General features: G+C 42.0%; 1 protein-coding gene across 1 annotated transcript; it reads left to right on the top strand.

The window, feature by feature from the left end:
* On the top strand, nt 1-27,634 carry sra (RRM_RCAN_like domain containing protein Sra). Its single transcript, XM_065428458.2, has 4 exons — nt 1-496; nt 14,687-14,860; nt 19,320-19,488; nt 21,338-27,634. The coding sequence occupies exons 1-4, from the start codon at nt 329-331 to the stop codon at nt 21,487-21,489; spliced, it is 663 nt and encodes a 220-aa protein (XP_065284530.1). The 5' UTR covers nt 1-328; the 3' UTR covers nt 21,490-27,634.

Here is a 27,634-nt window from a genome sequence, read left to right as displayed (position 1 = left end):
ACTATGCATTGCGGCACGCGTCGCCATAGAGTTTCATACAATAATTGTATGTAGGAAAGTCTATGCGCGTCGCGCCTACAGTCAGACATCCATGATTGAAATAATGCGCCGCCATAATGGCGCTGCCTACCATAAAAATCTACCTCTTTTTTTCCATTAAGTTGTCCATACGGGCGCCTCTTTCTCACCCGTTCGCTCTCCGCGTTGGTGCGCGGAGCGTGATGGTTGTGTGTGTGGCGTAGCGTTGTTCCTGTAAATATCCGAAGGCCATCCTGAAAAGCCGCGTAAGCTAGCCTTACCACTTCGAAGAGTAGCAGGTGTCCTTATAATGAAAACCCGTGATAGCGCGTCAGGCGACATGGAAGAGTGCCACCGAATCAGCGCCTTAGAAGATTGCGAAGTGTTGCTGAACGATTTGGCGGATACATCCGACCTTCCGACGTCGCTCATTATCACAAACCTCGACGTTAGCATCTTCACGGACCCGGAACAAAAGGTACCCACCTCGCCTTATGACATGACTCATCTAGCTTAATGAAATACAATCAGTGTCGCTCAGCCGTGCTCGCAAACGTTGCTTCACTCGGCTGTTGCAACGTCCAAGATGTCGAGCATCGATAAATTTACCATCGATGTTGGTTCGATTAAGTCATTTTGCCATGCCCGTCCGTCTGCACTTCAGTTCCTTGCCTAGTGAGTGAACGCAAGGCAGCATGCTTTCCTTAATCCGCCCTTATAAAACGCATATGGGTCGGAGTAATTCATTGCCGGCAGATTTCTGCGCGCCGAGAGTTCATAGAAGATCGTTTTCGTTCGAGGTACGAACACACCCCAATCTGTCTATGTTAACGAACCAAGCGTTTGTTTTTCTTCCATCATTAGTTCTTTGTGCTAGAACTACGGCCAAATTTTGCTATGCTCGCACATTTTCGTTATCCAAACTAAACTACTTACCGCTGGCTGCAATAGGCAGCAATGGCTCAGTTTGAAGGTTTTACTTTTATGTCCAGAAGTAGGGATTTATGAAAGAAAGAAAAGTAATAATAATAATGGACCGGTTTTAGCGCTAACTTGAGCGAATGATCGCGCGAAACTTGCGATTGTTTGTAGGGCGAGTAACTTTCTTAATACTTTTGCATCGTTCTATTGGTGACTAAAAAGTAGGTGGTTGTAACTGAACTGAACGGCGCTTTCTTTTTTCAGTTGGTGTTTCTCTAATCGTTATTTGTATGTGTGCATCAGTGGTATCAGGCTTATGTAAAATATCATCCAAGGAGATTTCTAGCACTTACAGGTCGTGATATCCTGCAGTCATTGGGTAGCCTCAGGAGTAGCCACACCATTCATCTGGCAGCATTGATGGGGAGTATCCTTACAGTCTACGTTGTGTCACACACTCCTTATCAGAAAGCAGTCTTGCAGCATATTCCACTCGCATCAGCACCAACCAAAGACATATACATTACGCAGCCAACTAAGCATACTTCCATGTTACATCCATCCTTGGTGGCCCACTGTCCGTTTGAGTCAGCTGTTTACGCACATCTGGAGATGCGTGTGTGCACGATTTGATAACGGGATGTATTATTTTTCTTTTGCTCCCACTGGGCTTTCTCAGAGTAGAAGGGAGCAAGGTCCAGTGAGCAGGGAAAGTGCAGATTCCACCACAAGAGAAGGGGCACGCTTGAATGCAAGAGTGTCCAGGAAAAAGTGGGACGGAAGCGGCCAGCATGATGTTCCAGCTGAACAAATCTCAAATGGCCAGTTGCCGTGCTTGGCTGTTTCGAGAGGAATGGAGACTCCTGTATGGCCTCTATTGTCCTTTATTAGTCCTTCTTTTGCTGCGGAAGGCACCTGTCTAAAAGCAACTCACTCAATTTCACATCTTTTCTTTTTTTGTCATTGCTGTAACGTGCCCATCTGTTGTTTTACAACAGTAGTTATGAATTCCTTTAACTACTGGTGTATCAGAACGCCCTTTCATGGTTAGCCTATCGAGACAGTTTTTTAAAGTCTGAATGTGGTGTAGTTGCACAAGTTGAATTTGCCGCCTTGTCAAAATTCAGATTTTTTCATTCTGAAACAGAGGTTTGTGCTCAAGAGTAAAGACGGTTCCAATGTATAAAGGGATTTTGATATCATGTAAAAATTTTCTTGAAATCGAAGAGAATAGTTGGGACCCCTTGTGACTTACCTTTCTGAACACACCCAAAATCAACATTTGCGATCGTAATTGCCATTTTCAATAGTCCTGAATGCTTTGTGTTTTGTTGATATTCTCCCTCTCCTGAAGTCCGCAGCCAGCTCCTTGACTTACTGTATGCAAAGGTTTCTTTACTCATATTATCATGTAATTTACTGTAAATCTCATTGCTTTTAGAAAAAGAAACGCCTAATCACTGTCCTCGCCTGCTGGTTAATTCCATATTGTCACATTGTAGTGACAATGAAGCATCAAAACCACCATCAGTTCATCCTTCTAAAGCAAAACATTGCCAAAAGTGCACTCTAAAAAAGATTACATCCTTTGGGGTTTATCCTGTCCCCACATCATCGTCTGTCTTGCTTGCTTTTCCTTTCTCAAAAACTCTGCGCTTGCTACTTTCTTGTCAGGAATGCTATGTCATGCTGATAATGCGCATGCAGTTTGTGACCTGTAAGTACTGAGTGCGCAGGCATGCACAATAGATTACAATCATTGTTTGGGGAGAAAATAGACCCTGAAGGGTGCAAGCTTTTCATAGAGTGTGTGTGTTAATAATTTAACTCGTTATTGAGCTAACTTGGGCTCAGAAAGACAAGCAGCGCTTGAATTGCAATGGTAGTGGCAAGTGCAGTAGTCGGTCATCGAGTCTGAATTCACGAGTCAAGTTCTTATGCTATTTATAAATGTATCAGTACATTCCAGAATAATCGCTTGTGCTCATGTACATTCAAGAATTTGAAACACTATTCCGGGTCGTGTGTGCATTCTGATTAGGCAAGTCTGTTTCACTATACAATGGGCAAGTACATTCAGGAAATTTCAGGTGCAGTAGGGGCCCCGTCCAGCAAGTGATAAACTCATAACAGTGATAATTCGGTGAAAATCTGCAATGCAAGAAGATAAACAATGTACGTGGGATGATGTTTCCACACTATTACTCACTCAACCTGTCGAAGTACATACAAGAACCACTTTTCACATATTACCATTGCACTAATCCATCTGCCCCTTTTCCATTCTGGGCAGGAAGCGTTCCAAACCCCGCTATTCAGACTTAGTATTGCGCTTTTACCGTACCGTACACATAATTTAGAGGGCAAAAGGCGGTAACCAATATTCCATTTGCTGTAAAAAGGAAGAAGTGGAGTTTGGCAGGCCATGCAATGTGTAGGGCAGATAAATGGTGCTCTAAAAAGGTTACAGAATCTGTGCCAAGGGAGGGGTAATGCAGCCAAGAATGCCAGAGAATTAGGTGGTTTGGTGATAATGGGAAATTTGCAGGCATGAGATGGGGTCAGCTGGTGCAAGACAGGGGAAATTGGAGATTGCTGTGAGAGTCCTTTGTTCTGCGTGGACATAAAATAGGCTGATGATGATGATACATAAATGGTATAGATATATATTGCTATACATACAGCCAGGTTGTGAAAAAAAATTATAGAGGGCCAGTGAAGCAGAACCTCAGTGCCAGAATTTTATCAGGGGATCATTCCAATATTTCATTGTTTTCATTGTTTGTTTTTATAAAAGTAACTGCTTCCTGTTCCTGCACTCTGATCACGAGTTGTAACAGCCATAACACATGACACACATATTTTATGCCATAACACACATATTTCAGGAACTGTGAATTTCGGTGCTGTACCCTATTTTTGTATGTATGGTATACGCTTGCATGCTTTTGGTGTACCCCCTTGAGCTTTTTTTTTTTAAAGCAAAGTGCTTTGCTTTTTGCCAAAGTCTGGCCATATCTACATAGAAGACAAGTGAAAAAAATGAAAATTTGAGGTGTTTTTGATTCTCAGAGTACAAGTTCCTAAACATTTTAATTCTTAGACCTAGTTGTAAGGACTATAAGATCTGCTTTTGGCTGCATGTGCGCAAAATTGTTGCGGCTCATGCGTCTTGACAAGCCAGACATATTTAGTGCATTTTTGGTGGTAAAATAGGCAAATTTTAGAACATTTTTGTTCTTGAACACATTTGGAAGACTCAAGTTCAATTTCAAATATAAGTATTAAAAAATTCCCTAAAGACTGGGATTGTACTTTATAACGTGGGCCCCTGCCATGTTGGCACAGCGTGTCAAAATTTTCGCAAGGCAGGAAATTTATAACTGATGGTGGATAATAACTGGTAGCGGTTTGAAAAGAGTCATCATCATCATCAGTGGTGAGCAGACCAGAGGTGGAGCATCATGTTTTAGCTCATGGTCCCAAGCTCAGAACCTTGTCCAGGCCACTGCATTTTCAGGCTTGGAGTGGCACCTAAAACTGCTGAGAAAGTATTGCAGAGAACCAGTAGTGCTGTACTGCTCCACGTTCAACCACCTCGCTGACGAAGCTGCTAGGAAAGCACATGAAGCAACCCTTGTTTCTTTAGCTTTATCGCGGACTGACACAGCCCAACACTTCAGCAAGCTAGCACGTCATATGACATTGGAGAAGTGGCACACACTTGAATTCACTCAACATTGATTGGATTCCCTCGACCCATTTATGAAACTGCGACTATTGCCTGGGCTTCCACGAAATTAGAAAACAATGAACATCTACTCTGCTACTGCCCATATTTTGAAAATGAAAGACATGACCTCTGCACACCTCTAAATTAGTTGGATAGAAAACCGTTCACATTGAACAACATCTTGCGACCATGGCCTCGCATATCCCAGCTAAAAAAGGCCACAAAAGTGCTGCTGCGATATTTGAAAGCTGCTGGATTGAGTTACTGTCTGTGACTAGGACTGAGTGACCAATCGATATCCCCAGTAGACTTTCTCTTCTTTTAATCTTTCCCTCCCTTTTTCCTTCTTCTCCCTAGTGTAGGGTAGCCATCCGGGCTCAGTCCTGGTTAAGCTCCCTGCCTTTCATTTATCATTTGCTCTCTCTCTCTTCAGGTGCAGCAAATTAGGAAGGCCCACTGAGCTTCAACAAAACATTCTGTCACCGTAACAGGAATTGGCCTCCTTAGAGAACTGCAATATTTGACCACTGCCTCCCTGATGACTCATGACTGTAATTACTGTACAAAGCCTCAGTTCCTCGAGAGTGCCACATATAATTACAATGCCACTTGTTTGACCTACTCATAACATGCATCAAGTGCAACATACCTTTGGACAATGAGAAAGGATGCTCAAGTCAAGGGGGGTCATCGTGTCACTGAAAGCAGAGGTAATGGTCACATGATATCTCAAACAACTTAAGAGCAGGCCGTTCAGCCTGGTGCGGTTGTTGAAGGCCATGCAGTGACCGCATTGCCAAAAGCTTCCAAATAGACGTTTCCACTTGTTCACTTCCTTTTCTCCCATTGATTGCTGAATGAACTTGGCTTACAGCAGCTTGGCCGTAGTGTGTGCCTATGTATCTGTGGTGTCTGTTACCACAAGACTGCCACAACAGGTTTCAGTGATGTGACAAGTCTTCTTTTTCACATCCAAAGCTGCACTTGGCACTTGTTTTGAAGTAGTCGCATCAAAAGGTAATGTAATTAATTAGTTGCTGAGCTCTATGGGGAATAAAGGCTCCATAGCGTAATTTATTGGGCCAACAGCCATCCAATAAAGTGTTAAAAACAACATATGCTTTCTGTCAATACTCCTCTAAGGGCACTGAAGATGTCTGTGCGGTGAGTTATAATAATCAGATTCTCTAGATTATTCACCCCTTGCACTGCCACTCCCCAAATAACTTGGGAACCAGCCCCCATACACTCCTCACTAATCCCAAGTACAGGTACTCATTTTATGTTATGAGCACAGTCCTTGTCACACCCAAATCAACACGTCCAAGTAGAACATTGCAGACCCATTGTGCATACCTGCCAATTCTCCTGAATTTTTTGTAGAGTTGACGAATTTGGGATCGTTCTGCTATTTTACAAATCTTGCATCAATATTTATGAAAAATATATTCGCTAAAAGGTTTTGCTTGCCAGCCTTTTATTCTTATGTTGGAAGTCTTCTGATGATAAAAAGATGCAAGCAGCATTCTTGCTTTATGCAGAGGACATTGAAACAGGTGATTAGTGATTCAATAGTCATTAAAGAAAGTCACTGAAATCTATAAAAGCTGTTTTGTCATTTTGTGCTGTTCCAAGTTAGCTGCTGCTTGTGTGCCACTTATAAAGGTAAATTGTTTATGATGTGCATATGTATCCCTTAAAAGGCATGCGCTCACAGCATGGTTTAAGAAAATGCATATTTCCTTTCCGCCTCGTTCCCCTTTCATGTCGTGGCCACGGTATTTCGCTAATTTTAATGTTGCCAGGTTGGCAAGTAGGCTCTGTACCATGCAGTGTGCCATATTCCAGTATGCACTATGCCATCCAGCTAAGCACACAGAGCTTGTAGTTTATATTTCTGGCAGTTTAGCTGGAGCACATGTCCGAGTGCTCTGTTGCTTTGTTACAACGGGGCACCCATGGCAGGCCGACGTGTTGGTTTCGTTCACACTGTGATAAGTAAGTTTATGGACTGTTCATGAATTCTGATGCAGACAAAGGTCGTGACGAGGAACTCTCATTGTAGATGCTGCCATCTAGTGAAAGCGGGGTGAGATAGTTCCCTGTAACAGAACGTGGTCAGTGATCTAGCCGCGCTTGACTTTCTTCTTCTTGAGATAGAACATGTCTGAGAGACTATTAAACGTGTGGGCCTCCTATGAACCCGTGAATACTAAGATTAAACTGCTGGAATTGGCAAAAAGAAAATGTTGCCTAAATTTTTTCCCTTGCTTAACTGATCCCTTGCCTTGGATTTTTTTCCTTGCAACTGATTATGCACTGTACCTCTCCCTATTGTCAACAAGACCTGTGCACCATTACCTAATGCACTTTCTAACCACATATTTTACCAGAACTAATATGTATAAGCTTCCCTTCTTCTTGCATTCTGTATTCACTTGGAATAACCTCACTGAACTATCTGACACACTGTATGAATAGATGCTCAAAATTTTTTTCTCATGCTACCGTGCTTTTTTTCTATTTATGTTGCCTGTTCTGCGAGCAGCTTTTACAGAAGATTCAACAGTGCGGACAATAGAAAATGACTTAAGCAAGCACTGACTCGTCACTAAACTTTATTTTGGAAGAACAGTGGCTTCATAACAGGAAATCACACACGTACAATGCGAGTTGGAATTAAAGCAAAAGAAAGGCAGGAAGAGACAAACAACAAAGTACAAAGCATGGATTACATTTTCGACATGTGAGATATACAACTTTTTCATGAAGGACAACTGAAGGCAGACTAATGCAGACGTGCTCATTTTTTATGGGATGCCTCTATGACAAGGCGTACTTGTCCTAACTTTGGGATTATATAGATTTTTTAATTGTGGACAGTAGTCTTTGTCTGCTTCACCCATTTTGAGCCTATCTAACTAACCTCTTATGCCGACCCAGTGACACAAGATGTCTACCTGCTTGGGCCACTAGGTATGTGCACCTTGTCGGGATGCCAATGTGGTCGTTCCGTTGCCATCATTCCAGCTTCATGAGCTTACCATCATCACGCCACTGTCATCGCGCCTTCTACCCGGCCCAGTGGCCTAAGGGGTCTAACAGCTTGGGTCACTGTATGGGCATGTGGTCTTGATGCCATCGTGGTCGCATCAATACAGCTTTGTCATCCAACGCTCGTCATGCCTTCGTTGTCACACTGGCATAATGATGGCATAGTGGCCGTTCCGTCGTCATTCCAGCTTCGTGATCAAACTCTCATCATGCTGTCGTCCTCACGCCTTCTACTACAACACAGTGGTCCAAGTTGTCTAGTAGCTTCAGTCGCTACACGTGTTCAATTTCTTGATGCTGTCATGCTCGTTGCATCCTCGTCATGCTGTTGTCATCATGTCATTGTCACAATGTCGGTTTATCATTTTCATCACTTCAGTAACGTCATTCCATTGTCATCCTTTCTTCGTCATTTTGTTGTAATCCTATTGTCTGTATTTAATTGTGATTATGCCACCACTGTTATGGCGTCACTGTCAGACAGTTGCTATCACGAAATCGTCGTAATGCCATTATGGCCATGCCATCATCATCACTCCTGCTTTGTCATCCAACTTTAGTCATACCATTGCCATCATCGTAGAGCTTTAATACAGTCGTAGTCCCTTCATTGTCATCATACACTCGTCATCCCATTGTCCTCATGGCATTGGCATGCCATCGTCGTCACTGCATCATTGTGCATTTGTTGTCATACCACTGCCATCAGGATGCCGTCGCAGTTTTCCGTCGTCATTACTGTAACTTCGCCATCCAACTTTCTTCATGCCATCATTGTCATGCCGCTGTCATCGCTTCAGTATTGTTGTCCAGTTGTCATCATAGAGTCCTCATCCTACCACCGTCGTCGATGGCATTCCTTGTTCATAATTCTGTCGTCATTGTGTCATCATTCATTCTTGATTATAGCACCATTGTCATGTGATTGTCATCATTGTGCCATCTTCATAAAGATGCTGCAATGTATCCATTGTTATACCATCGTCGTCATTCTCGCTTCATCCGGTGTTGTCGTACCTTTGTCGTCATAAAGTCATCCTCTTCTCTTTGTCCCTATGGCATGGTCACATTGTCATCATTATACCATTGTCATAATCTAAGAATCAATCTCTCATTATCATCATGTCATCGTCCATTTGCGCCTTTTTTGTTCCATTGGTATGATTCTTTCTTCATCATTCCACCATCACTGCGTCGGCATCATACAGTCGTCGTCATTCTTCAATGCTCGTGGACGACCTTGCTAAGGGAGTACTATAGCAAAGTGGAACAATATTAGAGTACGTGCATGTAAGCGAAGCATTAAAGGTTTCAGAATTACTACTGCATGTGTTAAATAAACATGACTTCAGGAAAACGGTCAGTCGCTATATCAATCAATTGCTATTCGCATTACCTAGACAGTCACCATGAGATGTGTTCTGCCGTAATTTAATTTCTTTTTCTTTTAAGGTCATTGACTGAAAACTTGCTTAGTCATTTTGTTGCAGTTCATTGTAGACTGCGTGGTTGCAGCCTATTGTTCGAAAAAACTAATTCTTTATCATCGCAAAGAGCGCATGCCTTGTCAATGGAGGCATATCACATAAGAATGAGCACACCTACATTAGTAGGCTTTCATTCGGCAGTTCTATTGGACCAGATCTTTTCATTTATTTATTTATTTATTTATTTATTAAAGCTAAGCTGTTAGCCTCTAGCCGCTCGGAATTTTTCGTGTCCGTCATCAACAACAACAACAAAAAAAGAAAAAAAGTGCTTGTCTCCTTTGGAATCGGGCATACAGCACATAGCTCAGTATCGATTTCAATAAAGAAAACCACAGAACAAGCGTCAAAACTGCGTGATGGATGATCAAGTGCCTGTGAACAATGCAAGGCACATTCCTTCTCCGCGTGTGTGTTTCCTGGTACAGATTACGGTTGCATTAGCTGCTCTGGTGGGAAAGGGGCAACAGTAGCATACGGATTAGTGAGTGACATCACCAAACTCCATATATAAAAGGGAGGCCTGCCTAGCAACCCATTCAGTTCGTTGCAAGACCGCTGTGGGTAGAAGACCACACAAAGTTAAAAAACTCCTGAAGAACAGTGTGAATACGATGAGTGTCGAAGAGTGCAAAATTGTAAAGCTCAACAAAGGTGTCAGACTAAGACTAGGCAGAACAATAAAGCATTTCATATCCCCATCGACGGCATTCGAGTGGTTTTCTAACAGCTTCACTGGCCATCCACTTTTGCAAGGTGAGGATGGCGAGTCAGTTTTTAAATTTTTTTATCTTCAGTATGCTCGTAGCCCATGTAAGGCCATTAGAGGAGGCAGTGGGTGGTTACAAAGAGGAACATGAGACCAATACATAGGATTAGTTAAAATGATCTCTAACTTGCATAGATTAAAATTTTTGAAGCATCATTATACAGGATTTATAGGTGATGGAAATTCAGATTACACAATATTAGAAAGAAGCAAACAGTGCGCAATAAATATTTTAAGGTAAAAAACAAAACTATACAAACGTGGTATTAAGTATAAAACTATATAGAAACACTCACAACTGCTATAATACAAACCAATGAGGATACAGTTAGAAAGAACATTGTATAAATGTTATTAAGAACATGAATAACGTATATACGTGCAAAATCAGCATCATCACCATGCAGGATTGCACCAATAAAAAGGAAGCCCATATATTCTAATCTATTGCAAAATGGACCTGCAACCGTTTTTTGAATTCTTTAGTGTTGTTAGTTATAAGTAAAGCTGCCTGTTATAGGTGGTTCGACTCCAATGACGTCCTGGGGATGAAAGATGCCGAGCAAGCAGTAGTGCGGCAAAGTGGGATGCCAACCTTATGCGGATGATCAATGTGTGATGAAATGTAGGTAGGCGGGATGAACAGTTCGTTTTTTAGGTCTTCATTAGTACGATAAATTTTAAAGAAAAAACCCTGTCGTGACACCATTCGATGCACCTCAAGAGACGGTAATAATAACGCATTCTTCATGCTCGTTACTCCTTCTAAACATTTATAGGTAGAACAACAGGCTGCACAATATTGTACAGCTTCAATAGCTGCTATTAGTTTGGGGGTCCTATGTTGACAAAGCATACTCTAACTTAGTATATATATTGACAAAGCATATTCTCACTTAGGATGCACTAAAGATATATTATATAGTATTAGTTTGACAGCAGAAGAAGCTGTAGAAAAATTTCTTTTTAGATATCCCAGCGTGCAATTAGCGTTGGCGACAATATGGCTGGCATGATTATTCCAAGCGAGGTTCAAGGTTAGAAAAACGCCATAATATTTGTACGGTGTAACAGGTAGTAGAGATGTGTTGTTAATAAAATATACGGAAAGATTTTTGGTTTTAAGACTTGCATTTAGTTGCATCAAGGGTCATCTGCCATTGATGACACCAGACAGAGACTGCGTGCAGGTCAGTTTGTAGCAATTAAGCATTGTTAGTATTCTTAAACACACAATAAATGGCACAATCATCATCAAAATGTTTAATTGAGCCTGAAATGTTGGTAGGTAGGTAGTTAATATAGGCAAGAAAAAGTAAGGCCCTGAGCACCGATCCCTGCGGTGCACCAGCTGTTAGTGCAATTTACGAGGAGCTACAGCTGCTAGCATGCACGAATTGTGAACGGTTTGTTAGGAAGGATTCAATCCACACCAATATGTTAGGGTCCATATTCAGTTTTCCTGTTTATAAAGAAGCAAGTTATGGGGCACTTTATCAAACACTTCCCCAAAATACCGGGAGATACAATCGACTTTAGAACCATGGTCAAGAAAACATTATCGTTACCCAAAGTGAGAAGCTGTGTTTCGCAAGAAAAAAAAATTTTCTAGAGCCATGTTGTATAAAAGTGAAAAATGAGTTGGCTTCAAAAAACTTTGCCAAGTGAGAATATATGACATGCTCTACGATTTTGTAGCAAATACTGGTTAGCGATATTGGACGATAATAATCTTGTGAGTGCTTGTCACCAGATTTATGGAGTGGGACCACCTTAGCTATTTTCCTGTCCTCTGGAAACATGCCAAGCTTGAAAAATTGTTCGAATATTTTACATAGTATGCTAGTGGTCTAAACTTTAGTGTTCTTCAATATTTTAGAGTTAATGTTGTCGGGGCGCAAGATGAGCTCAGTTTTAAATTGTCAGTAATGTTAATGATTCCAGAATGATCAAATCTTATCAGATCCATCGGGAAGGTAATGTGATAGTCATAATCAAGTGAACTTGGATTGGAAATGCGTGAAAAGGCTTTACGAAATCTTTCTTTTAGAATATTGGTGCATTTATTAGCTGGAATTGGATTTGATAGGGAATTGCAAAGTAATATTTCTAATTGCTCTTGCTCGTTTATGATGCCCCAAAACGTTTTAAGATTGTTTGTTAACATTGAACGCAATGTCACATTTAAAAAACTTCTCTCGCTTTTTAACGCTCCTTTTATTTTAAGTTTTGCTAATTTCTTTCAGCTTCGACCAAATCTCTGGTCTACCCGAGGATTTCATTTTCTGGAAAATCCGTCGTCTTTTATAGTCAATATGTTTTAATTGCCTGTTAACCACGGAGAATGAAGGTTAGTTGTAATGTTTGTTTGTGACAGTTGGTCCCTAAATAAATACAAATTAGTGTGGACTGAACATTGATCAAAGTCTGTGAGGAAATAGTCAAGAAAATGCTCAAGGGCCTCATTTACAGCAGGAAAGTTAGCCTTGCCATAATTGTATATAACTTTCTTTTTATTTGGTGATTTAGAACATCATAAGGTCAATATAATTGCAAGTGCTGAATAGTCAGTTATCCCTGTCAGGTAATTAATGTTGGAAATGAAATTCGGTACATTTGTTAGCAAGAGGTCTAATTACATGTGAAATATGTCAGTCGTGTTGACTCGGTAACAACCTATGTAAAACAAAAGTCGGAGCAGACCGATACAAAATTCAATGATTCAGGTGTACTGACACTTACACTAAAAGCGGTGCATGACCAGTTAATATCAGGGAAGATAAAGTCGCGAAATGAAAGATCAGGAAGGTTGGGAAATTTAGTATTAATGGTGTTTAAAACATAATGAAAATTTTCGCAAAACCCGATGAGTGTCGATGGCAGTCGATAAAAAGCACATAATACAAGCTTTTGAACACTGAAAGTGATTTGAACACAGATGAATTTGAGTGCCGTGAAAACATCAAACTGCAAACATTCCAAGTCTTCAGAAACAGCAGTCAAGGCTCCACCCCCATGCCGGAAGGAACGATCACAGCAAAATACTGAAAAGCATTGTTTAGTGCAAAATATTTCTTTATTATGAACATTATCACTTAGCACGCCTCCTTTAGAATAACAATCTCAGGGAAAGTGGTGTGAGTAATGGAGGACAATTCGTGATTTCGAATGACAGTGCGTATGTTGGTAAAGCGGACTGTGATGTTGTTAGGCACTTGTGACTTTGACACGGTTTATCTGTTAGCTATGAAAAATCAGTACAAGACATCGCAGCACATACACTTGAAGCATATGTTCTGCTTTGTTCACAAAAGCTATCAGTTACTGGACAGTACATGTAGCGTAGGCTGTTTAAAAGGAGCTCGTAGCGAAGTTATAATAACTGCTTTGGCATGGCTTGCTTAGCCAATTCCATTAGTTTTTTTACCTGTAGCATAACGTGGCTGGGCAGTAGTCTTCAGGGACAACAATTTTTCGACTCTTCCAACTTTTTTTTAAAGCTGAGCACTTTCTCTCTGGTTTTAAAGTTTGTGTACCTGACAAAAATTAGCCTAGTTTTCTCTGGGCTAGCCTTTCCAATCCGGTGAGCGTTGAAGCTATCATTGACAGTAGGATATAACAACAATTCTTTAAGAAGCACATTCCTAATTTTATCTTCTGACGCCTTCCAGGATTCACCCCGCACATCAGGAATACCGAAGAACACCAGATTGTCCCTTTAGGACCTATCCTCAAGGTCCTTTAACCTAGCTTTCAGTGCAATATTTTCTTGTTTTAGCGCTTCAGTAGTCAATGTCAGTGATGGTATGTCATCGCGACCAGAGTCAAAGCTTGATAATTTGGTTTCGACCGAACCGAGTCTAGTGGAAATGTCAGCAACTTTGTCATTTAGTTCCTGCTGATTATATTTGATGCTTTTCATCGAGTCAATGATTAGAGACGGACCCTGCTCAATTTTGGTTGAGTGGTCTTGCAAGTCACGCAGGATATTAAAAATTGAAATGCAGTCAACTTCATGTGACGTGCCGCTATTCTGTGACAGGTCTTTATTGCTATCATCTCCATTCGGCCCAGGATTCATTTCACCATCGCCCGAAAGCAACAATCTTAACACACAGAAACATTCGTAAGTATTCAGCATAAGGGCTTGTGGCCAAGGGAAGACAACAAGAAAACGATCGTCAGAACGTTTTGTAGCTCATAACTCACCTGAAAAAAAGGTGTAAACAGAGCGCATTTTTAAGTGGTATTGTTGTGTGACTCCTACACCCACCGAAGTCCATTGAAGTGAGGCAGGCGTTTATGTGCAGGCAAGTGACTGTTGTTGATGTCAGTGCAGCTCTTAGTCCCAGGCAAGCCATGAAAACGCATCATCATGGCATCCCACGCGGCAAAGGAGAGCTCGCAGGTTTCTGCCACTCTGTCTGAAACTTGAGTGGAAGGACCAGCATGGCTTTGATATTGTGGAGAGGTTGAAAGCTGAAAACTGAAAAAGGTGAAAACAGAGCATGTTTTCCAGCACCATTGTTGCATCATTCCCATGCCCAGATTGGTTTTCAATGTGTAATAAGTAAATATGTCTGCTAGAATGGTAAAAAGGAAAAGAAAACACGGCTGTCAGAAGTTTAGTAACACAAACCAGTTTCCCTCCATAAACAGAGTTGTGTGAATCACTGAGCTCAACTATGTACTTCTCCTGTGCAGGCCAAGTTTGAGGAGATGTTCGAGTGCATCGAGCCCGGTGCCACTTTCTCGTACTTCCGCAGTTTCCACCGAGCGAGGGTCAACTTTGAGAGCCCAGACTCTGCAGCACTGGCACGCATTCGCTGCCATCAGATGCAGTTTGGCGAAAACATTCTCAACTGCTACTTCGCTCAGGTCTGTTTACCACCGTTTCATTTTTCGCTTCCTTTACTGTGACAGCAGCTACAGATGTACTGACAAGTATTTTCAAAGTTGTACAGGTCCTCGTGCAGGCATGTAAAAGGGTTACATATAGCAAGTGTGAAGGTTATTTATAAGGTTTCTTGAAGGCACACTAAAAAGAAACGCTAAATCAGTTGATACTGATAAAGTGTTCTTTGAGAACTCTGTTGTCATTATTTTCATGATAATAGGTTCATTATTAGGAGAGAAGATGAAGGTCAAAGTTCCTTTGTTTGAATTTTGTGCCAAAACTCCAATGCTGGTATGTCAGTGTGACATCATGGATATCAAAGTTTTATTTTTTCTTGTTTGGGCTACATTGGCTCAGTAAAAATCCCCAAAAACTTATGATTCAGCCTGTGGCCCCTTTAGAACACAGTGTAGCCCATTGTTGCCGATAAAGAATTGATTAGGCAAAAACGAACACTATCAAAATCCGTGATGTGATGGCGAGCTGGTATAGGAACTTCGAGGTGTCGTTGTTACTTGTCTTTCCATTTTGCATCTTTTCTGGCTTACCAAGCACCTCGGTAAGAGTGGCATCTTTCATGTTGTAGAAAGGTACTTTACTAATGCAGGTGAAATTATTTCTCTCTTTGGTGTCCCGTAAGTTTGATGCTAAAGTTTGTCTTCGCCCTGGCATCATCGACATCATCATGATGTCACAGCAAAGAGTGAAATTTGCTCACATGATGTGGCAACAAGGCTGGGTATGAAGATGTTGCTCAGGAATAACAGACAGGAATGCTGCGTGCGCTTCATCTGGCTTGCAAATGTGTGTGGCAGCTGCAGTGTTCGCTGGAACGAAGCGAGCCAACATATCATGACATCATGGCACATCCATTTCCAGGATGCGAAAACTGAAACTAGTTCATAGAAAGAAGTATTACAGTTTTAGTAAAGAAGATGAAGCCAGCAGCTCTGCGCCACCATCGCTAGTGTGCAAGATTTGTCTGGCCCAACTGCTCTTTTCTGAACTTTGTTTGCTGACCTTTTTATCATCAATAAACCCCCAACAATGTCATGCACTAGTGATTGCAGCACACAACTGCTTGTTTCCTCTTCGTCATTACACAGTGAATTATTTGTTACTCTAATGCTTGCCAGTATTTTTTCAATGGTTTAGAAAGTGCAGACCTTCCTTTAATGCAAAAAGAAAAGTGAGAAGTTGCAAGTGTGATGTTAATTCTCCTTTAAAGGATCCCTCGCTAGGTTTGGACATTGCAAACAGGCAAGTATGGCACATAGACCACGCAGTGGCAATCGTACCTGCAAAGTATCAAGTGACTGCACGCCGTTCCTCTTGAGGGAGCCCTGCTTCCAGCTAGAAGGTCGAGGTCACACACACAAGCGCCTCTGCGTGAGAGGCACTCTCTGCAACACCGCCCATGATGGCATGTGACCTTGGTAAATTGTCCATTGCAGAACACACAGTACCGCCATTGGGAGAGAATGAGTAAAATGAAAAAGAAAAGAAAGAGAGGCGGGGCTCACCACGTGAACCCAGCCGCGGTCCCTCAGCTTCAGTGTGGCAGAAGGCAGGGAAGAAAAGGTTGCTTGCGGATGCTAGTCAAGGCAGAAGGAGAGCATCGATGTTGGCAGTAAAGCATGCCTTCCAGCAGCATCTCAGTGCGGCATTTCAATTTCTCGTGTCTCCTCTAATAATGAGCCGATTTGAAAGATTCTTGTGATAGGATGCTCCCTAGATGACGCTTTACATTGTTCAGCATATAGCTGAAATTCAATACGGAGCCTGGTGAGGGGCACTTCTGGAGCTCCAAACTCAGTTTGCTGTGTCCCATCATTCACTACTTCACACCAGTGATGGCCATCACTGTCGTCATTGGGCCACTAGCAAGTTTCAGGGACCTTTCAGCACCAATGTAAGCCTAACATGAGAAAATACTTTTAAATCTGGGACGGCACACCAACGTACCAGCCAGTAAAGCTTCGATGCAAAATTCAAGAAAGGGAAGTATGGGCACTGTTTGTCCATTAATAATGCACCCTTCCTTTCCATTTGAATGAAGAATACTTTACCAGGTGTTAAACTGATTTAGTGTTAACCTCTTATCACATGGGGATATATATGATACGCATAGAACTGCTTATAACTTAATAGAATCACTGTAAAATAATTGACACACATTTATCCATAATCTGTGTCATCTCTAGCAAATAAATTTATTGCAGCTGTCACTGTGGAAAAAAAAATTTTTAGTTTTCTGTCAACATATGTGTGCCGGCAGCTTCTAAATGCGTAACAAATTTGTGAAATAATGTTATTTTTTTTTTGTTGATACACTTCAAAGTTCAACAGGAAAAACCAGTCTACTGTGACATTTTCAATGTGAAAAATATTCATGTTCACAGGTGGCTCCATGAGGCAAGCATTAATTGCTGTGCCATATATGACATAGCATGGGCACTTTAGTGGCAAAATATGTTTTTTACAGGTTATAATGTTGAGCACCATGATTGTGATGAATATGTCAGAAAATAAAAATTCCAGCTGTTTTAAGATAGACATAGTGCAGGGCCAGCTGTGTTCCAAGAAATAAAAACAAGAGCAGCAGCAAACAACTCTTTGGATGAACAGACAGTGGATATCCTTCCTGCCTGCATCAAGCTCCTAAAGCCTGCACAAAACAAGAATCCACATGAAAAAAAGAAGTGCACTAAGGGATCCAGCTTAGATATTGACATTTTAGTTTATTCGATCAAGTATGATGTCATAAAATTTTCAAGAATTTACTAAATCAAGCTGCAAGAAATACACTTCATCTATTACATCAAATTTTTAAGTTTTTCGATAGTTGATATTTTTAAAGGTTTTTCTCAATTTCAGACACCTTTCTGTATGGTTGTAAAATATACCTTTGACTGCATGGTGTATCATATACAATAAGTGACAATTTCCATTAGTAAAACCACAACCATACATTTCTTTGGAAAATCGAAGTTTGCTAGGGCATTTCTGGCTTGAACAAACCCTTCGTTTAATTTTTTTCACACCACAAATTCATGCAATAAAGGGTTGACCCACAGTCTGCCGCTTTCATTTTCACTTATCACTGGACATGCTGCTTTCTCTTGCCTTGCTATAAAAGCAGCCATATGAGAAAAATGAGGGGGAGCAGGGGTACACTTTTGTGTATCAGTTCCATAACTGACGAGTGCAATCTAGTGACTGGGAACAATCTGGTAGGAGAAATTGCTGTCTCTACTATGTTTCTATTGGTGAATGCAGGAGTATTTGCTCGAGGTTCAAAGGGCATTGACCCACCATGGCGGCCACAGCATTTTAACGCGAGAGCGTTAAGGAGCTTGTGTCGTAGAAAAGCCGGTGTCGTTGGTGTCGGCGGCGTTGGCCATGAGCGATAAATCCTGGGAGGCACTTCATGAATAAAAAACAACTTGCAAGATGGGCTGGGTGGGAATCGAACCAGGGTCTCCGGAGTGTGAGACGGAGACGCTACCACTCAGCCACGAGCTCGCTGCTTCAAAGCGGTACAAAAGCGCCTCTAGTGAATGCGGTGTTGCCTTAGAAACGAGCCGCAGAAAGTTATATTGTGGTGTATATTGGTAATTATGAACGTGTAACTTACAGAAGTCGCAGTTACACGAGTACCGAAGGGCGTTTCCGCTACATTTCTTCTGTGCTTTCCGCACATACAGAGCCATCTTGCGGCAAACACAGGAGACCCCCTCCTCTCAATGTCCGGCGCTGCCCCGACAGGTGGCGCGCCACGCGCATTGGGGCTGTGCAGGGACCGGTGCGAGGCTTGTCGCGGTCCGGACACCCTCTCCCCTGACGACACTTCGCCATGCTCCCTCACGGGTTGCAGAATCAAGCGTCCTTCCTTTCTTTATATCACTATCTGTCTATCTCTCTGCCCGTGCCGATCACGACGTTTGGCTGGCGTACATCGTTTCCCCCTCCAAGACACCGAGTTCTTTGGTTCGTTCCGCTTGCTCAGGCACACGTTTCGTTGCTGCGCCGAACGCTGCGTTGCTCGACGCTCACCGCGTGATTGGTAGGTTAAAAGTTCGACGCTGGGCGCCTCGTAAGTGATCGCTGCGCCGTAGCGCATTGTCTTACACCCCTTGGCAGGTTGACGGGAACGCTGTCGCGTTCCACTCTTGAAGGCGAAGCTTAAGCGCCCTCCAATTTTTGCTTGTAAGTGTGAGGTAGCAATTTCCGGCCTTCTCATCCACACTTCAGTGACAGGAATGCAACAAAGCTCATATACTTAGATTTAACTGCCCATTAAGGAACCCCAGGTGGTCCAAATTATTCAGAGCTCTCTACTGTGGCCTCTCCCATAGCACCATCCTTGCTTTGTGATGTCAAAACTCATAGGTCGAGCAATCAATCACTTAATCACAAAGCATTTTCATAATGTTGCAGACAGCGTCACCGGATGAGGGCAACGACGGCCATTTACAACCCCCGCCTCCTCATCGGCAGTTCCTAATTTCGCCGCCTGCATCACCACCCGTAGGCTGGGAACCCGTTGAGGAACAGCAGCCATGCATCAACTATGACATTATTACAGCTCTGGCCAACCTTGCACCAGGTGTGTACTTTTGCGCTCTAAATGAATGTTGAGCTTAGTTGTGAAGACATTTGTGTACGTATCAAACACCAAGTTAACCAGACCGCAACTTTCGATGCGTGACTTGTCATCTGTGGTTCCAAAGGTCTCAAAAACAAATATCACATGCACATCTCGCTAGCCAGAAGTATAACAGCCGTCACTGTATTGCATGGTCAGCACTATCCGAGTCACCATCCAGTGGCGATTGAGCATGAAATGGAGTAGCGAGCAGAATTTTAGCCAGAGTAGCAGGATAGTTATCTACTAACCAGCTGACAACTAGTGGTAGTTGCCCAATAATTTGTCTGTGTGCCAACAGAATGAAGCAGGAAAGGGAATGTTCTGGAGTGCTGGTGATGAGCAGTAGTAGCACTCATGACTGCTACTCATCGCACCATATCACCAAATAAACCGGGGTCATAAATTGGCATATTTTATCGCAAGTACACTGACCCGTATTCGCTCCACACTCATTTGACAGGTGTGGCATAGGGCTTTAGCAAGCAACGAAGTTTGCAAGTGGACACGAGTGTCGGCGGGAGTGAGTGCCGGTGATTTGAGTGCATGTGAGTGTGAACAGGAGTACCAGTTACCGTAAGTACGAACAAAAAAAAGCCAGTGACAGTGAGTCTTGAGTAGAGTATGAACATGAGTGGCTGTCGGCGACTGCGAGTGGATGCGACTATGAATGCTAGTGAGAGTTGGTGAGCATGAGTAGGAACGTGAGTGAGTGTTGACAAGTGTTAGTGAACATGAGTGAGGCTTAGTCCGTAGCCTACAAAAATATTGGTGGGCGAGTATATCAATCAATCAATCAATCTTTATTTTCATTCTGTGAATGATACAGAGAGAAGGACTGCGACAAAAAGCTGTTTGTCAGAACAGCTTGACTAGGTCACAGCCCCATAGAAAAATTTTGGAGCGGTAACAGCATTGCCATAAAATAAATCAAAAATTGAAACTTAACAGACAGCGTAGTACTATAGGGCACACACTAAGTAATGGAAATGTAAAGCTAATACAGAAAAGTTAAAGCAGTTTCTACAGTCGTCATAAAAATAAATACGATATAGTTTCTTAGAAAAAAGGGAATATCTGAAATGCTATCAGATTACAAATATCTAGAGTAAATACGTTGAATGTACAGGAAAAAACGATATAGAAATCAACTTGTTACAAACAGTTACATACAACCAGATGAAACAATTCGATATGGTTATGGATTTGATAAATGAGACAAGGTTTGTAATAAAACAAGTGTTAAGTAGTAGAAATCTCAGAGCTATACATCACTGTATATAACTTGCGGATATCCTGATATGAACAATCAAACAAGTCAAAATTGTTAAGGTCATAGTGATTCAGAAGAGACGGAAGAGTGTAAGACAAGTGCTCTTTTCCTGAGTTTAATCGTACTGTGTCTACTTCCCAATTTTCTCCATGACGCATAGGATAACTTGAATGCCTAATTCTTAAATACGCAAGTTTGTTATGTTCTTACGAGTTTCTAATTCGAATTTTCTGCTTAACATATAATGGTATGTCTTGTGTACTTTAACTATTCCTGAACTGCAGGAATAGTTAAATAGGTCTATTGGAGTTGCAGAACAGGTGCCAAGGTAGGTGTCTTCAAGGATGGCAAAGAACTAGGTGTTGTGATGAAATTAGAAAATTTGCTGGCATAGTATAGGAAGGTGTTCGCTGGCACAAGCCGGCATTACTAACTGGGGATCGCTGAGAGAAAGGCCTTCATCCTGCAGTGTGCGTAAAATAGGTGATGATAATGGTGATAACGATGATGACACGCTGACCAATGCACTTCCTGCAGGTGAGCCACATGAGCTCCACCCAGCTTCAGAATCCCAACCAGGCATCATGGTGCATGTTTGCGAGGAGGTGGCCTCCTCAGAGCCCAAACGGGAGAAGCCTGCTTTCATCCACACGCCCCGTCCCGATAGGCCGTGCGATGAATCATCATAGGGCTGCAACCATCCTGCTCCTTGTAACCCCAGCTGGGGCAACACCAGAGCCCCTTGAGATTCATGGCTGTCGTCGTGTGTGGTGAAAGCTGCAATGTGTGCAATGTCTGGGTGCCTGCCTCTGTGGGGCTGTGCTCACGACCTGGCATCACTTCCGAGGCATCATTGTTGATGCTCACCTCTCACCCAAACCAGCGATTCTCAAACAGTGGTCTCTCTGCTATGGAAATCTGCGTAGGCATTTTGCTATGATATCAAGAGCCATTATTCTTAATGCCTCCTACTTTCGTGTCCAAGTAAAACAGTCAGGTCGGGCCATGCGCATCCAAAAAGTAATTGTACCATTCTCTTGTGCAACCCCATGTATATTGCCTTAAATCTTCTTCAAAATGAATTAGGAAGTGACTACATGAAATATTCATTCCGGATGTTGTCGTATGCATGTGGAACTGCAAGGAAATGGTTTAATCGTAACCTTGCTGGTGGGCATTCGTGAAAATTGGGACTAATTTTATCTCGACTGTTATGTCATCACAGACAACGAAAAATGCCCATGAAGTGTGTTTCGAATGCCACGAGTTAAGATGAAAACCTTGAATGTACAGTCAACATGCCAACCTAGCATCCAATGTCACATCTTCGCTGTTCTTGGGCACTGAAAAAATGACTTTTAGGTGAAGAAACACGAGAAAATGATTAGCGCGTCCATGTACACACGGAGGGGCTGTCTTCAGCATCTAACCATGGTATATTCTAGTGCTCTTTTTTTTTCTTTCTTTCCCCCCACCTCACTTCTAACATACTTGTTGGCATAAGAATAGAAACGAAAAGCAATCATGTCTAAGCTGTCTTCAGGTCTCACAAGGATACCGGGTGCGCAAGGTATTTGAGGACATGATGATGACTGCAAATTATCAATGATATTTCAGTGAAAATCAACATATTCGTTCCAAAACCTTTACATTGCTTCTGTCACTGCTGCTATCTAGATCTGTTGAATAACACTGTCGTCAGTTTCAATTATTGAGTGAGTTCAGCTACAATAATGGCTGCATGCTCAGATCAAATAGTGCCTGTTCATGTTCGGCAGTGCTTCCACAATAACAGCCTATAGCATATTTTAAGCATTGTGTGGTTGTTTGTTAGTCTCCATCCCAATAACACTGCCCTTACAGCAGCATAGCTAGTTTACATAGGGAACTAGGTCGCTGTATTTAGGGTAACGGGGCCACAGACGTTCACAGCCAGCCACTCTCGGGTCGGGCAGGCCTTGTGGGAGCAAGCAGATTTATTTCTTAGGAGTGGCACTTAATGAAGTCATGTGCAAAAAGCTTGGTGGCTGAATCTGCCCCTTGATGCTTCTTTGCAATGGCCATAATTGGTCTTTCAGGGTTGACATTTCATGATGGCCACAACCTGCTGTTGAAACTCAATCGCCAGTGGTGTCTGACCGCAGGCACTGCTTATTCCTTTGTCACAGGTGCAAATTAGCTGTCAGCTTTTCTCTTACCCTAAAAGCAAAGGATTTGGAAACTTTCAAGACGTTGGCGATCTCAAAATTGCTGTAGTCTGCACAATAGGCGACTAGGGCAGTGTTTCTGTGTCAGACTGGAAGCTGACACCCTAGTGCTACGTAGGTGACAGAGAGGTTGGCGAAGAGAAAGCTAGGCACCTACAGATAGAACAAGAATGTCGCCACCTGTGGCATTCAAAAGCCATGTTTTCAAATACCTCATGCACCCAGTATGTGAATCGCACGTTTCTTGGGACTGTTTGAAAATCTGCTTTGTGCTACAACGGTAAGATGCTCCAATAACCAAGAAAAGTTCAGACACGGAAGCTTTCCCAGGTTAATGTGTTACACGTGTGAATAAGAAAAGCCAAACTTGCAATCGTGTCAGTTGTGGCAACTTATCCTGCTGTCATAATGCACCATTCCTGCCAGTTAGGTCTTGCACTGGACTTTACAGGCTCACAAAAGACCTCCAGATGCATTTATTGTGGAGAACCATTGTTCACAATGAACAAAACCCCGTGAGCACACGTCCTGTCAGGACTGTTTTCACGACTTCAGAGCATGGACAAAAACATTTCAGCATTAACAAACACCTGTATCTGCAGTGAGGCGTGATAGTGAATGTTGCAAAAGTGAAAGTATAGTTAAAAGTCATATGACGGAGAACAGAAACCATTTTTGAACTGTTAATGAATAAACAGTGGTGAACGGCTCCGCTACGTATGGAGTAAGAAATCATAGCTACTGTATTGGTAACAGATTGATCTGTTGAAGAGATTATTGATTTCCTTCAATTCTGACCTTATCATCTGTGCAGAGTGGTCATCTGTATGACTGTGGTGTGATAAGGATAGATAAAAAGAATAGTTGTTGCAAAAGTTCGATCTATATTGTTTTTGTTGATACTGAAGGCGTAGCATGCCAGCAGTAGATGTAAAAGCGAAATACAAGCAGCAAAGCCACTTTAATATTCTCACACAAGCTGTCATTGTCAGCCCACCCAAGGCTAGGTAATTGCTTAACAATGAAAAAGAACCGTATAGCATTTGAAAGTGAATTTCAAATTAAAGCATTCAAAAGTCCTGTCCTACAGAAGAATGACCTAATACATTAAAAACACTGTGAATCTCGTAGTGCCATGCAATCTACACTGCAATTTTGGTGCAGAACCCAAGTATGGACACTTGAACTTCGTTTTCACTTAATAAGCTACCCACATTTGTCAAGCAAATGGCAAGGGAGTTTCAGAAGAGTAATTGGCCAATCTGGCTTGTAACAGAGTCTTTGTTTAGTGTCTGCTTGTTTGTTTACCTTTTAGGTTAGGTAGAGAACCCTGTTACCTAGCAGTATTGATGCCAGCAGCTCAAAATGGGGATGTTATAAGTAGCATTCAGATCTAGTCGAGTTAGCTAGCTGTAGAGTACTAGCTAATTCTTCATTTTAGTTTGATCATTCAACTAGTTGCTAGTGGTGTGTTGATGCTGTGTCATGGTCTGCAAGTTCAGTGGCAACTGCAACAGTATTTAACTTTTGCTAAATTGGTAATAAACGACTAGCATATACTGCTGGAACAGTCTTGGCAAAGCTGCAGGGCTGGTAACTCATTTTCTTAATAGCAACCTTTAAATCGTAATTAAGCAGACAATGCATGCGCCTGGTGCATGCACATTTTATCTGAGAGTTTTCAGCGCACCATGGGCAGTGAGCGGTAATGGTCCTTCTTTTTCTTTTCCTCTTCTTCTTTATAATATTGGTTTTAAAAACAACGTTTGAAAGCCTTTCTTGATGCATCCACTCATACCTCAAGGAAAATTTTGCACAGAGGCTGCTCTACATCTACGCTATCTGGAACTAGGCTTCTTGCTCTGCTGAAAATTTTGTTGCAATTGGCTTTGAACATTTGTTTGCAACCAGAGTTCTTGTTTTCTTGAGTAGCCTAGCATTCAAGAAAACTTGCCTGTGATGCTTATCGCGCTCTTATGACATATGCGCTAGTCCTATGCAGTCCACTGTGTTTGTTGGTTTACACTGTTCGCTGGCTCTCCATCCGACTGCCTCATATTTTTCTTACATTGCTCCGCAGCACACGTTGCGAGAAGTCTATGAAAATGGCATGCCATCCGTCAAACTTGTAGTAGCGACCTTGCCTTTGCAAGTGTTGCAGCATTTGCCAGCTTCTGCGGCTGATATAGGAGCCTCAGTAATTCCTTCTGCTATGGCATTTTGGACACTAGTGTACTGGCAATTTGGTGTGAGTGCAAGCTTCTTTTGCCATTTCTTGTGTTATGGCTACGTCTATTTGTGGACAGCCCTGAAAACACCCTTGCTTGATTTTCATACCTGTTATAGTTCACTGCCAAAAATTCTGGTTGGTATCAGGTGCAGAACATGCAATTAGTGAACAGCGATGATGGTATGCTTTAAATTGCTATGGTCACTTGATGAAACCTGTTTGTTGCAACTTGACAAGGATGTAAATGTCGTCAGTATACAGACATTGTTGTGGGCAAACCTTGCAAATGCAATGGTTTGCTGGACCTGCCAGTTCCTCTCAGTCGCCAGCCATGCAAGGACATGGCACAGATCTGAAGAACCCCATAACTGGCAAGTGTCTTGTAATGAAATCTCAGCATCCGGAATGTTGCTGCCATGTTGTTGTTGTTGGTTTGGGTTTGTTGTGTGCTGCACCAGCATTTGTGAAATCTGTTTTTCTTGTATGCAATACGTGGTCTTAGTAAACTGATGCTTTTTCTGCCGCAAAATGTCTCTTAACCGCCAAGCTGGCTGAACGAAGCTGTGATGATGTTGTAGTTGATTCCTCACTTACAAAACAAATGCAGAGAACGCATGGGCACCACCACAGTCAAAAAAGTTCAGTTTTAATTGTCCAGTTGGCTTGCATACTGAAACTCAACTCCTCAAATTTTACTCAACAGGTTTCACTGGTTAGGGTTGCCTTTTGGGATGTGAAACAGCTGGACTCATTAAATTTTTTTACTGTGATCTAGTACTTTGCGCTGGAGATTGAGTTCAGCTGTGATAATTGTTGCAATTGCAAGGTTTGGCACTGCTCACTTTTTAAGTTCTTGTTAACTGAACACACAATTAGCCAGTCAGTGTCTTTCGTTATGGGTTCTGACGAGTCACTTTGCACATTGCAGCAGTGGCATGTTGTTTCAAACAGTGCAATATTTGAGAGAGCCCATGAGCAAGCTGCTTATTTATGATATGGTTGCAGTGTAGCCTAATATCTTTCGCCTGTTTCTGCTGTAAGTATTGTATTGTGCATGATGCTTCCAAATGCAACTGTATATGTGAGAGAGAAGACTCCGTGAAGTAGGAGTCAAAGTGTTGTGGGTGAAGCGAGTCAATGTTCTTGTATGAGAGCTAGAAAGGGCACTATGAAAAATAATAAATTAGCCTATTACATATTATTAAATTACAGTGTCAGTGTAACTCCGAGTGCTGGCTTGGCATGCCAAAAAGTATGCAAAGTAAAACAACAAGAGGCAATGCCACCTTGAAGCTCTCGTACCGGCTCACAATGACATGGTGGATTCTGGCTAATGCTGATTGGTTGTTGATTGACAGAAGGGTGTTATATTGCATCCGAAAATGAACAAAAACTCAAGCTGGCAAGTTTTCTGGATTTTTCCTGCAAGAAAATTAACCCAAATAGGGAAACGCTAGGAAATTGGTGACAGTCTATTAATGTCATCGGTGGTATAGCCTGTGGTTATTTTCTCCACCACTAAGTAAGCTTTCCGAATTTGGAAAAAAAAAATTCAGAGCGTGCTTTGAAAGAGCAGTGACTTATTTAATAATCCTCTTTATACCCTTTTATAATATGAATGGTACTTTTGACTGGTCATATTCAAACACTAAAGCGGTCTGGGGGTACATTTGGCTGTTTGAAAGGAAGCGCTTGGAATGGCACCGGTATAGTAGCTCCACCCCAGCATGCACCATGATCACGAAAGAGAAGAAAGAAACTGGTGCAAGTATAGTCTGCCGTATGCATTAATAAAAGGGAAGAAAGAAATGTTTATCAGTCTTAACAAACTTGTTTGGTCCATCCACAGCACCACTTAAAAGCTCAGACCACTCGGAAGCACTCTCATATTCAGCCTGAGAGTGTGTAAGCTGTCCGACAAAATTAATATGATCAAATGACTCCTGTGATTGAGCTCCAGCTCCACATAACTGCAAAGTGAGTTGCAACCAGTCAGATGTACCATAACCTGCAGCAGCTCTTTCTTTGACTATGCCACAGTATTTGAGTAAGCTCGGGTAGGTTGCTTGCTTTTGGTCTACGTTTCAAGACTCTAGCCGGTTGCTAAATGCTTAGAGGGCGCCTTGTGTTTTGTGTAGTGTGTTGCGCTCAGACATTTTGACTTGGCATACTTAGCTGTCTAAAAGCAACACAGGCTGCCCATGTATAAAATGAACTCTTGTTCAAACTGTTGTATATTCTTTCTTTATATGTATTTATTGGTCTAGCTGTTGAATGATTTATTGTTGTGCTGACAGTGCTACTTTGTTTCATACATTTTTTGCTGCAAGACATGTTTACTCTTTTTTTTTACTTTTTCACCTTGTTTTGGCTTTGATAAAGCTTATTATACGGTTA

Source organism: Dermacentor albipictus, chromosome 5, assembly GCF_038994185.2.
Source record: "Dermacentor albipictus isolate Rhodes 1998 colony chromosome 5, USDA_Dalb.pri_finalv2, whole genome shotgun sequence".
NCBI classification, from domain to species: domain Eukaryota; kingdom Metazoa; phylum Arthropoda; class Arachnida; order Ixodida; family Ixodidae; genus Dermacentor; species Dermacentor albipictus.
This window is presented reverse-complemented; position numbering and strand designations above follow the sequence as displayed.

Bases quoted from the DNA above. Each gene is read 5' to 3' on its own strand.
- sra (XM_065428458.2), top strand. From the start codon at position 329: ATGAAAACCCGTGATAGCGCGTCAGGCGACATGGAAGAGTGCCACCGA. The intron at 497-14,686 runs GTACCCACCTCG...TCTCCTGTGCAG, and splicing joins TCACGGACCCGGAACAAAAG to GCCAAGTTTGAGGAGATGTT. The intron at 14,861-19,319 runs GTCTGTTTACCA...ATAATGTTGCAG, and splicing joins TCAACTGCTACTTCGCTCAG to ACAGCGTCACCGGATGAGGG.